Genomic DNA, 13,486 nt, shown 5'->3' on the forward strand with positions numbered 1-13,486 from the left:
TTCTTTTGCTTGTGGCAATACGTTTTTGATCGCATATGTTGTCATATTTCTGTCAGCTTTCAGTGACTTAATACTCGAGTTATAGACTCAATATTTTAATGACATGTTTTGTATTCGTCTACAATTAACCTCAGCTGGGTTCCAAGAAAGTAATGCAACAACAAAGTCATAAATAACTCATTTGAAAGAGAACACTGTACGCCATCAGTCTACCATCATTTAAGAGGATAATGAGGAACTGTTAGATCAGTGCCTTTTGCAAACATCACTGTTGTTCAAATGTCGGAGAAAAAACACCTCCCCCCTCAGTGCCGGTATTCAGATCTGGTTTTGGAGCCCCAGGAATCCTCGCTATGTCATGATTAGTTATTTTACTGGAGGAAGTGTAGTGAAGAAGAGGAAGAGAGAGGGAGAAATGTTCGGGGAGTGAGGGGCTGCCTCCCTCTTGCTATTGTTTGGATACAGTTCCTCTCACGCTGCATTGACCACAGACAGGGCGTGGCTGAGGGAGGCCAGGCAGGGAATATCAGGAGGGGAGGGGGTGAGGTATTCGGGTGGTGATGGACACAGGGGGAAGGTTAGAGCGCATTGCATACTTTCTCTGCATGCGGACAACGGACAGGAAGGCGGGTGGTCCCTGGTGAGCGTTACAGTGGGAGAAAGAGCTGGAGTGGGTGGGTGTAGTTTGCCGCGCTCTTCCTCGCCCTGCTCATGTGCATGATGAAGTAATGAGAGACCCGGGGCCTCTGACAAACTCAGGCCAGATGGGGAGAGGATTCTTCCCCACAATTACTCAGCAGAGCGCATTAGAGGCAGGGTAACTTCTCCTCTGCAGAGAAAAGATAATCACTGGGTCTTTTAGGAGAATACTTCATCAACACAGGTTTTCAGCTCTCTGTATACAGTTTGGATGATGTCTTTCAAATACTCAGTTGACTTCATCTTTTATCCCTGAATACATCACCCCAGCATGCTCATTAGCACCTATCATAAGGATGCAGAGTTGAAAAATCAGTTGGATCTAGAAGTAGTTTTTACAAATCGAAATTCTCATCTGAAATGTCATTTATAGGATATTTTTCACGTACCTCAGCATACTGAATAAACATAAAAAAGGACAAACTGGAATGAATTTTGCACATTCAATAAACACCTCTCTTTGGTGTAAAGTGCCAAGTTGCAAACAGAGTAAAATCAAAGTCACTTGTAAAAAGCCTTTAATATTCACCAACACTTAGACCTCCATAGAAACACTGGACTCTCCTAAATGATTTGACGACACCATCATGGTCATCAGTGTTAATTGTGTACATTAGTTCATCAGAAACCTTTGTGTCTGTGTTCCAATGGATGGTTGTTAATATTAGAATAACAATGAACCTCTATACTTGCTTAGCAACTTCACCACCACGTGAAAGCCATGTGAATGATTTAAAACTGCTCGGTGTTTCATCAGGTTTCTAAAAAGCTTAATCTTTGACCTCCACTTCCTGCTCTGGCAGAAAACCCCAAAATGATTTTAAGGTCTGGATTTTATCACCAAATGCTCGTTGGCAGTCGACATCGTACTACCTGTAGATTTCCAACAATGAACCAGATCTTTTCTTTAAATCTGGTGCACACCTTTTGTTTGGCCTATGATTTCATCACATACAAGTCCTGGACGTGAACCAACTGCCAGCCAACAAACCTCACCAATGCTGAAAATTACTTTTTCTTCCATAATCCAAGTTGTTCCAAAATAAGATATCTCACTGTCAAGTTTTAAGCTTAACCTTGAGCCCCTTATTTTACCTTTTACCTCGTGAAAATGTGTCATCCTCCTCATGCTGTACGAGCCACTAACAGCTGCCCCGTGGTGGTGTTTTAGAAAGGTTTATGGATTAGTATTGGCATATTCCCATGAGTCTGTGATGAGCGCTACCTCACCAACCGACTGCAGGGTACTTATCTACCAGGAGTAAAAGAGCATAAATAATGTAATATCCCATAAGGTGAGCACACATTGATTTTAGAGGACAACATGTTTTTCATACAGCCTCTGTTGCCTAAGATAAATTGAGTCCAAGCTAAATCTTTTTCCCTACAAGTTGGATGAACACTAAATTTATCAGCAATGCAGTCGCTTGGTGCTAAAACATCAGCGTCATTTAGGGTGTGATGGATTAAAAGGATTGGCCAATAATCAAGGGGTGTCATCACCCTGGCAATGAATACATTACTGTCAGTGGCTTTAATAACAGAATGCAGGCCGTTCCTTTCCTGTGACTTTACAGTTCTCGAAAACAAAAACACGACATACACAAACAATCTCTTATAAACAGAGATATGCTTTGACATATTACACAAGTTGTACAAAAGCAAAATGTATAATTAAGTTAATCCTGAAGCACAGCGTAGAGACTGAACGTTTCAGGTGATTTAATCATGTTCCTCGGGATAAGTTCGTAAGCACACATATATAAGAAGAGGACATAGTCACCGTGACGTCACACATTGGTTTGTGACGTTGTGAAGCCTTGATTTCAGCCTTGTGGCCATCACCATTTTGTTTGTTTTTTGCAACCAGAAGTGCAATCTGTCAATCAAAAGGTAGCCACACCCTACGCATACTGTGCTTTAACTTCCCTTTTACTCTAAATGTGACAAGAATTGACAAAATAAACAGTATGCTGTGCTGAAGAAACCTTGTTTTTAATGATTTTGGCCAAAAGAGAAGTGGTTCCCTGATGGCCATGAGAATGAATGCAAGTTTAAGGGATCTTCTGCATTGACTTAACTTTCAGACCTAGGTGAGAAGGACAGCCTACAAGACAAATGGAAACAGCAGGCTGAAGTGATATGTTTATCATTATTGGACATCTGTCACAGATGTTATTGAAGCTCCACAGGGAAACCACAAAAATCCTGACATTTTGGCATTGAATATATATATATATATATAGAAAGAAAGTTCAGTTTTACATAATAAAAACCTTGTCTGTGCGGTTGCTTTGATCCTGCACAGGGCAGAGCCAACAAATGGACTAACACACAGCCTTGCCTTGAGATGGACACACACCTAAAGAACATTTAATCTCCCTAAGCCACTGGACGCTGACGCTTGCTCATCACACACCAAAACCGCCTAACTCAAGAGATCTCTCAGACGAATCGTCTTAAATCTAAAATCCTAAAAAAAAAAAAAACATCCTGAAGCTAAGCGGTTCTCAGTCTCACCCCTCTCTGCTGTGCTACTTTAAAGGAGAAGAGGGTGGTGGAGGAGTGTGTGGTTGTGTTTGGTTTGATCAGTCACCTGACCGCTGGCCTGGCCTCTGGGAACAGGAAGTATGACATCACTGACATTCAGGAATGTGGGAATGTCAGGCTGCCTGTTAACACTGCTGGAACAAAGCAGAGAGCGAGCTGGACGGCAGTTGAGTTATTCCAGCCCTAAAGACGAAACACTCAGGCCAAGTTTTCAAACCAACTTCGGCCCTGTGGGGCAAAACACTACTTTTCATTTGAATGAGTCCATTCTGTTCGCGCAGGGTCGTCCAGCAAATAAGTTGAGCTGACTCAACTTTAGCTCAATGACGGCTGAAACATACACGCAAGCATACAGTCGCAGAAGATGACTTTGTAAGAAAAACATCATATTTCTATTGCTTACCCTGCAGCCCTCGCAACAAAATATCCAATAGCTGCTGACATGATTACTTGCCGAAGTTATAAAATCTCTCCTTGTGATATCATAAACAGCTGTTGAGTGTTAGGGCGTCTGATAAGTCTTCAGCCTTCGCCCGTCATTTAAACTCGACTTGCTGGATTCCACATTTTCTCAAGAATACTTAAAACAGCAAAACCCCCCGAACAACCATTGTATTTTTAAAAAATATTTCTGTTTTCGCTCTGAACACTAATAACTAATAACCTGTCGCATCTGATTATCCCAGATCTTTTTTAGATGCGGTAGTTACTTCTCCAGTCTCACAGGCCAAGCAAATCTACCCAGCACATGAACCCGGCCCGCTCAATACTTGAATCTCCTGCTTGAGAACTTCCAGTTTGCTCAATATAAATATAAACAAACCTTGGTGGGGGTTCCCTTACTGCTGATGAGGGAGGGCACCAGAGAAAAAGTAGCAGCAGTGACAATCTTTATTTCTCTCGAATAACTTTCAGTTATTGTTGTGATTAGTTCACTGGGTGCTGATAAGCTAACATCGCATTCGGATTAACTGATAAATGCCTGGAGGGGAATGAAATAAATGTATTAGTATTTCACCTCCATAAAGTTTGCAAAACGCGATCAAAAAGGATGCTCAAAACCATCAGTCACGGCTCCATAATGACTGCCTTACATTTCCCGTAATGCAACTTGATAGCAAATTGTATCCTATGTCAGTGTAACATGACTTCATCATAAAATCAGTGTTTTTTTTTCTGCAGAAGACCGTATACAGCTGAACATCAAGTGTTGAATCAATGAAGTTGAGGACACATTATTGAATAATTCCCGAGAACATGCAAAGCCGATGAGTTATTGCAGGACATGCATGACTCACAAGCCAATCACTGACAAGTATATCAGTGCTCCAAAAAACATATTTCGAACAGATCAGCCTTGAGCATTTAGGGCTAGCAGCAGATATAAGGAATCACCTGTTGCTGCACTACGTATGCTTAACACAGGGAGCCATTTATTGGACACTGACCGCAAGCTGTCTGACAGGGTATGATCTCAATCCGAGATCATTGCAGTCCTGCAACATATGGTCTTTTTGTTCAATGGCCTTTCACTAAACTTCAGCCACACAAACTTTTTGTACATGCAGGCGGTGAACAGAAGAATCTGTTATGTCTTGCTATAGTCGTCTGTAAGATTTCATTTTGTTGTGGCTAATGAGTTGCTCAATAAACTGATTTGATCAGCGGTATCTTCGGTTCAGTTCGGGTAACAAGATCACAAGGACTTCCTTGACACGGTTGTTCCACTCCTTCCTGACACGGTTGTTCCACTCATTCCAAAATAAAACATATTAATGATTTCAAGATGTCAGCTATATAAAAGTGGCTTAGCCGAATCTGTCATAAGAAAGTTTAATTACACACAGGCCATGTTCTTACACAAGCTGAAGCAAAAATAAAATAGCCATAGATTATTTTTAATTGCAACCAAGCGTCATAAGGCATGCAACAACTACATATAAAACTGTATATATTAGTCATAGTCTTTGGGTTATTGCTGACATGGCACGAGGCCAGAACATCAACATTCCCATGAAAACGTCAGTTTAAAGCTTATTTCTCATTCATCACATCTCTCTCCCAGCTAAGTGACGGTGCCATGGTGTCTGTCGGCAGGCAGTCCCCGTCAGAGATGTTGGCATACAGTTCCTTGGCCTAAAGCTCAGTTTAAAACTCCCTGCCAGAGTTGGGGAGAGAACGCAGAAGGAGCCAGAGCTGGAGAGGGAGTGCAGCCCCAGAGGAGTCCAGCTGCTGCCTGGGAAACCAAACCCGGACCGGCTCTAGCCCACGCTCTCTAACCCCAGCCCCTCCCGTCTAATAACAACACTCAGTCCGCCTCTTGTTCTCTTTCTTTTAAATCTGCTGCCTTCTCCACTGTCATTCTGGTTGTGGACTTTGGGGAAAAAACAGTCACTGGAGGAGCGATGGAATGATATTAGTCTCCCCGCTGCACATTCCTCGAATACTTCCCACTGTTGATTTCAAAATACTCTCACACATTCATGTTCTCACTCTCACGTGCACGCAAAGATGCAGCGGATTAGGTGTGAGTGTGCTCACATTCTCTCTCTCTCTCTCTCTCTCTCTCTCTCCCTCTCTCTCTTTCTATCTCTCTCTCTCTCACTCTCTCTCACACACACACACACTCATTCATTCCCATCCACGCGCATGCTGTGACACTCACCCCGGTAGTGCAGGCTGTCATCGTGGTGGTTGTACTGGTGGTGGTTCTCCAAGGCAGGGGGGCTGCTGGCACCCAGCTCTGCCAGTCTGCGGCTGGTGGCGGAGAGCTCGGAGCGGAGGTTGGTCACTTCCTGACTGGCAGACTGGATGGCCCCATCAATCCTCTGTGCCAGCTGTTTGTTGTCTTCCATCATTTTAAGAATTTTCCCCTAAGGACCAAATCCACACAGAGCCGCATGATGTCAACTGGAGCATTAGAGGGGGTGAAGCTTCCTCCTCCTCTTATCCCCCTCTCCTCCTTCTCCTCCTCCTCCTCCTCTTTCTCCTCCTCCTCCTCCACCTGTGCTTCCTCTCCTACAGTTTACTTCGCACATATAAAAAATAAAAAAGCCAAAACGACAGTCCCTCTTCTTTTCTCCACGAAGCAGCACAGAAATGATGTCTACCTGTTACTGCATAAAGAATAACGTCTGTGTGGCCAAGCACCACAGAGTCAAAGAGAACATGTGTGTGTCTCTGTGTGTGCAGGGCAAAGGCGAAAGACAGTGAGCATGAGCGAGAGAGGAAGAGAGACCGTAAAGAGAGCACAGAGGGGGGAAAAGACAGAACAGAAAAGGAGATTTAGCTCAGCGGGCGAGGGGAAAGTGAGTGCTCCCGCAGAGGAGAATGTGCTGTGAGCAGCTGCTCTCAGAGAGGACCCAGCACACACTGAGATGACATGCAGCCTTTTAAATGGATTGTACCATGTGCTGGAGGACCAGGGGAGAGGAGGGGGACGCAGTTGGACTGAGCTGCTCTCCAGCAACTCTCTAACTACAGAGCGTGTTGTGTATCACACACCCTATGGAGTCTGTAATGAGTTAGCAATCGGGTCTGTAATAGGGTAAAAGTACAGATTGTTTCTCTTTACTTCTTCTTCTCTCTGTGTCCCTACAGTCAGCGCTTGGCAGCGGTATTGAACTCTTTGACAAGCACTTGTCAAGCCCTCTATATATTTTCAGTCCTGCTCCCACTCTCCCTTCCTCCCTCTCACTAACACACCCGCTGTCTTTTTGTCTCTTCCACCCCCTCTTTTTTCATTCCATTATATATTCATCTCTTTGTCCTGGGAAAGCTCACCCCCACGTCGGTGGAAAGGGAAGGGGGCTGGCTCAAGGCACCCAAGGGGAAAAACATTTCAACTCTGAGAGCAAACTTAGCAGAGGGCAGAGGCACAGACCTCTGATGGGCTAAACACAAAGAGAAGAGGCCCGGAGAATTAGAATCGAGCCGTGGAGGGAACATAGCTTTACTTCTTTGATCAAAAAACAGTTGGAAGGATTATATTTCAGCTTATCCGTGAGCCCAGCAAACAAACAGCACCGCCATCAATTCTTATCTGTACAGCAGAACAATTCCATCACACACAAAAGGTTAGAGACAGGGGTAGTCTGTTCATCTTAACTTTTCGGATATTGCTGAGCCATCACAACTTTGAATCTGCATTTGACATTTCATTTCCCAAGTAAGAAAACACATCCTGTCTCTTCGAACAAACTGAGGCAGATGAGTGATACATCACTCAGACGCTGTCACCCGAAGCTCAGGCGATAACGGCTCGACAGTCATTGGTATTCACACAATGGCAGAAAGAGAGACCAGCAACGAGCATGTAGGCGTGTTAGACTTACGACCGAGTGAAACACACCTTCTTGGTTACACCGCTAGCTTGGTCGCTGGTTTAGGGTGAAGTCCACACAGTGGTGGTGTCACAGATCAGATGTCTGTCAGATACAAGACCATTAGTGTGGCCTGATGGAGAATGTTACCGGTGTGCTGCCTCAACTTATCAGCTCCTGTATTCTCTAGTGGTACTGTATCAGGGCTCTACAATATAGAAGTGTTTGCTGTTAGATATATCTATGAATGATTTTCCCGATTTCACTATATCACAATGTCTTTGTGAGAGGGATATAGATTAATATAGTCTGTCCATGAGAAAGGGAATTGATTCCCTAAAAAATGTCTCAAATAAAAGTACACAAGTTCAAAAGCCTTTACTATCATGGCTACGTGGTGAAAAACAGACCAATATGTGTCAATCAGTCGTCTCCAGTCATATAATCACACACAGATTAATAAATAGCATAAGAATGGAGTTTGTGCAGCAATATTTGGCTCCTTCATGACACCTGAGGTGAACTTTTAATCCCAACTGTCAGAGATAATAATAACAGTATGCCCAACTACTTCATTAAAATTACATAGAATACACTATAATTATACTAAGAAATAGTCCTGAAGTGACCAGTCAGTCAAATAATTAGTCGGTCAACAGATTAATTCAACAGTCATTGTAAATAAAATAAATGCTAAGATGCTCAAAGTCACAATGCTAAGATCTTGATGATTAGCAAGTATAATATTTCCCATGATCATCATCCCATTTCAGCCTGTTAGCGTGCTAATATTTACTAACTAGCACAAAAAGTGGAAATATTGGATTATGGTTCATAAACCAAAGTATCGGACAAATTCAAAATGTTTACTGTCACATGGAAGGTCAGGGGATCATCAAAGTCTTCATTCATCGTCTGGAGTCCATGAATGACAAAATGTCATTGCAATAAATCCATCTGTTTGTTGCTGTTTCTTTCTCCATCTGTCCGCTTTCTGTCAGCAGCCTCTCAATCACGTAATCTTTCTGTGACGTATATCAGCATCTCTGCTGTTAACCAATGATACGCAAACAGGACAATTATTACAGTTACCAGAAGTGCCCGGAACTGGCGTGTTTGATCGCGTCACGTGCTAGCAGATCGTTATCACCGTCTAGACACTCACATCAGCGTCTCTGATTAGTGCACTGGCCCTGATTTGTAGCTGATTATCAACAGACAAACGTAACACTTTCTGTAGCACAGAGAGGGGAGGAGGGTCTTCTCCCCTTCTCGCTTTTCATAGAAGAGTCTCGTTCTAACGCAATTGGTTTTGTGTAAACAGCCGAGCTAAGTCTTCATTCGTATGAAACCACGACCACAGTCTGCTTAGTGCTCTACGAGGGCTTTTATACTCACAACTGTGGAATGCGAGGAAATGAATGATTTTGAGGTCAAGGGTCGGGGCATGTCCCAGATATACATCAATAACCAGATGAATACTATGAGGATGTATAATTGTGGCGCGTCCAATACACACAAAGTCCTCCTCTGTCTGCTCAACTGGACTGGAAGCCTGTTTGGCCTTAACAGAGACTTCAGACCAGTGCAGGAACTTGGTTGACTCCTCTAAATAACCAGTGCTCCCCCCAGTGCTTCTATGGATTTGGTTCACTTTTACAAACATGGCCGAGCGTTTGTGTTGCTACTTTGCTCACTTATTTGATGCTATTAATGGGAAGTTAAATTAAGTGTGCTGAGGGTGTGCAGTTAAAAAGAGGTATTGATAAACAGTCACCATGACTGTCTGCCTGGGTTAATTGAATATCGACTAATCCTCTGCGCACTGGAATGCTTTCCATTTTTTCCCAATAGCAAAGTGATATAATGCCCTGCTCAACTATTTATACCGGCCTTATCAGGGGCCTGGGGAAAATATCCACCTCACTCTACTAGACTCACTAATGTTCATAAAATGCTATTAGAAAAATAAAGCGAAAGTGCCTGCAGGGTGTGTGACTATAGAGTAGTTTTATGTGTGAATAGGATGAGCTGGAGAAGATGTAACATTGAAAACTAGAATAAAAATAGTCTTAAGAAGGTGTAGGAGACGTGTTATGTCGTCCAAATTATGTGTTTATTCCTCTGTGAATAAATTATCAATCCTGATTCATGGAATAATTTATATCTGTGTGGCGAGGTGAGAGGAGGATCCATCAGAAGGACAATTTGAGCAATGTGTTGGTCAACAACTCTGTCCACAAAGCTGGCTGGTGGCACACAGTTCAGGGTACATGATACTTTAAAAAAAGTGAGAGTATTGTTGGAATCAAGGCTGGTGTTTGCAGGTGGACTCAAAGGAAACTCCTATGGGTGACTATGAACTGGGTGGCCAAACTGCACAGTAACGTCTCATGTTGTGGCTGTCGCTTAGGAATGAATGGGAGACTAACGCAGTCACATGCTGCTTTGCCTCATGGCCATCACTCTGCAGCAAGATGAGAGACAGGAAGCCAGAAATTAGTGTGTTTCCACAGCATCACATCAACCATTTATCATACAGGCCAAAAAAAAATAAATTAAATGACATTAACAGTGATTAATGTCATTGTTAGCTAATATAAGTGTTGATTAATGTACCTATGTCTAACTATAACCCGTACTGCAGTCTCCCATAAGTAGAGGCTGTTGTATTAATAGATTAAAGTGTCACTCTAAGGTTCATCAGGGAAGAACAAGATATGGTGAGACAATACCACTTCTTTAACTCAAACCATCAGTCGTTATATTGTTCATACAGATTCATCCATCCCTATAACCTGGATGATTTCTTTTTATGGCAGCCAAAGCTTTAAACACAACATTGATCATTACTACCTTATAAAGTTAATATGGCTAAAATGTTAGCTAACGATGGCAATAAGGTTATTGCTCTTGCAAAATACATACTTTTAATTTGACTTCCAAATCAAACCCCCTCCTTTATGATTAGGTTTGATCTGAAATTGAAATACTTCAGACACATTCCTTGGTCAAATAATAAAAGGCCTCTTTGAAAACATATTCCACTAGGAATGAAGCCCCTGAAGCAGACTAAAGCATCACTGAATGGCTATAAAACAGCACACTGCTAACAATATGTATGTTTATTCCAGATAGATATTTTAGAACGCACGTCTCAGCCTTTAGACAGGAGAGCTGCTCTGAATCTAACCCTTCTAGCCCTTTACAGACTGCAGTTTTGAATTTCTAAATATCTTTATGTCAAAATGTACACCCTGCTGGGTACTGAAGCAAAAAACAGCGGGTTTCAGGACTTATTATTCTGGAAGTAAAAGCTGTTTCTGTACACAACACACTCTCTGCCAACATCAAAGTGTACAAGAGTTTTGATTCTCTACTTGTCGACAGGTAAACTGGCATCGTATTTGGATCTTACTGTTGTCCATTCATCCGCAGTGAAGTGTGTGTTTGTGTGAGGAAAACGGAGTAACAACTGTGAAAAAGAGTGCTGCATCAAAAGGATGAGAGGAAGCGTTTGAGTGAGTGTGTTGAGTCCTCATCAAAGTTACAAATTAAAACGTTTTTTTTTGTCCCACAACCACCTGCTTCTTTTGCCAACACTCTTGACAAACAAGACATTTGGGAAAAAAAATTGTTTTGTTCGTCGGATCGAATATGGCACCGCTTTTCCACAGCAAAAAGGCAGCACTAACACGCTTTTAAAAACATGGTGGTTGATTTCTTTTGTTTCCTAAAGAATATGGGCTGATGAAACATAAAAAAAGAGCACCAAGCATGCATTCTTTGACAGCGAGTAATCAGCGGGAGAAAAAAAAACTATGGAAAGCTGAGATTCTGTCACTTACAGTTCCTTGCTTTGAATGTTCACATAGAATGCAGATTTATCAAATGCAAATGGCACAGCTGGAGGAAAATACATAAATGGGTATTTATGTCTGTGTAAGTGACGAGGAGAGAAAGCCTTTTGCCCCGAGTGGCGACACACAGGGACAGAGGGGCATTGATGGAGTAAACAGTAAATGTCAGGCAGCGGAAACTCAACTCTCTTCCTTTGTCTGTGTGTCAGCTTTTTTAGCTCTCGCTCCATTAGCTGTAGTTAGTTAGCCAAAAGTTGTATTGCCGTGGACATTTTGATGTTGTCTTTGGTTTCACCGCACTGCGTAAGCTATAACCAGTAGTTCTAAATGAACGATGGATCACATGATTGCATGTAACATGAAAGGTTCAGCTCTACCGATCGTGTTTTAATTCACTATTTTGGTTTTACAGTACACAACTTGTTGTTTTCGTTCGCTCTCATCAGTGTTGTTTTTCGGCAATACATTCCCAGCACCAAACATTAACAATATTAGTGTACATAGTGGAACAATTAGCAGCTAAAAAGCCATATGTTTCCTTCAGGAATTGGTTGAGACCAAAACAGAGCTAAGAGGAGGATTGTTCTTATATCTGCCAGGTGGAAAGAAGCTTGCTGTGTAAATCTGCACACCGTCTTTGTATTCTCCTTTAGTTGCATTTGGGGCTTCCTTTGAAATTCCTTAAAGTGTTTTATTATAGTAATCATTTTTACCGTAGTGTTGAGCATCTGACACAAGCCACTTGATCATAGGAAGTGCTTGTCAGTCCTTTAAGCCAAGCCATCAGCTTCACGTGACGCTATATGCACTGTGGTCTTTAATCACTGAACGCTCACTCAAACCGTCCGCTATCAACAGTTTGTTGCAAAACAAAATGCTGCAGCTCATTTTTTTCCTTTGCGGCTTGAACTTTGGCATTTTAGCAGTTGTCAAACTCAGCACTGTCTGTCATTCCCAAGTTCAACACCTTGCAGCCATGTCCTTCCGCCCATCTCTGATAGTCTGAAAATAATAAACAGTTTGACAGTCCGTCCACTTGGAGATAACAGTCGACAGGGTTGCGGATGAAATGCAGTGCAAGAGGCCTTGATGAGAATCAAGATAAAGGCTTGTCTGCAGGACTCTGGGGGAATTGAAGGGAGAGAGAATGCAGGGAGGAGGCTTTAGCTATGATTAACTTCAAAACCTGAGGGATGAGAAAGATATGTCTGATGGAGAAAAAAACTGCAGAAAATGCCATTCCTCCACTCTATCGCATGCCTCCTCTCCACAGAGATACTCTTTGCTTCTTGCCGCACTGGCCCTCGGCCTCACTCCTGCACCCTGCTGGCAGTTGTCTGTCATTGCCTCTTCTCCTCGTGGTCCTCATACTGCCTCAGCCATTGCTCTTCGTCTGCTGAATTCCTCTCTATTGTTGTCACACTTTGGTCTTCAACATCCATCCATCCATCCATTTTCAGCCGCTTATCCGCGGTCGGGTCGCGGTGGCAGCAGGCCCAGCAGGCCGACCCGGGCTTCCCTCTCACACTTTCCAGCTCGTTCTGGGGGATCCAGAGGCGTTCCCATGCCAGCCGGGAGATATAATCTCTCCAGCGTGTCCTGGGTCTTCCCCTGGGTCTCTTCCCAGTTGGACGTGTCTGGAAAACCACTAATGAGAGGCGTTCAGGAGGCATCGGGATTAGATGCCCGAACCACCTGAGCTGATACGAAGGAGTAGCGGCTCAACTCCAAGCTCCCTCCTGATGCCCGAGCTCCTTACCCTATCTCTAAGGCTGAGCCCGGCCACCCTATGGAGGAAACTCATCTCAGCCACTTGTATCCGCAACCTCCTTCTTTCGGTCACGACCCAGGGTCTGTGACCACAGGTGAGGGTTAAAACGTAAACCGACCACTAAATGGAGAGTTTCGCCTTCCGGCTCAGCTCCCTCTTCACCAACATGGACTGTCTTCAACATGTAGACATGCAAAGCTGAATGTTGCAGAATTTGTTAATGCATACAAATCGTGGCGAGATAACAAGCCTGCGTCAACACAAAAAGTGTATGTTTTGCAGGT

At 43.1% G+C, this 13,486-nt stretch overlaps 1 protein-coding gene across 1 annotated transcript in view; it reads right to left on the bottom strand.

Annotated features, from left to right (window-relative positions):
- The window catches only part of LOC137796759 (kazrin-like), a 96,072-nt gene that overhangs the window by 50,342 nt on the left and 32,244 nt on the right, over nt 1-13,486 (bottom strand). The window contains exon 3 of the mRNA XM_068594865.1: nt 5,915-6,122. Coding sequence (XP_068450966.1) covers nt 5,915-6,122 — 208 coding nt within the window. The remainder of the gene's footprint in view (nt 1-5,914; nt 6,123-13,486) is intronic.

The sequence above is a fragment of the Clinocottus analis genome, unplaced genomic scaffold (genome assembly GCF_023055335.1).
Source record: "Clinocottus analis isolate CAN_PGR_092001 unplaced genomic scaffold, fCliAna1.0.p SCAF_3, whole genome shotgun sequence".
Classification (NCBI taxonomy): domain Eukaryota; kingdom Metazoa; phylum Chordata; class Actinopteri; order Perciformes; family Cottidae; genus Clinocottus; species Clinocottus analis.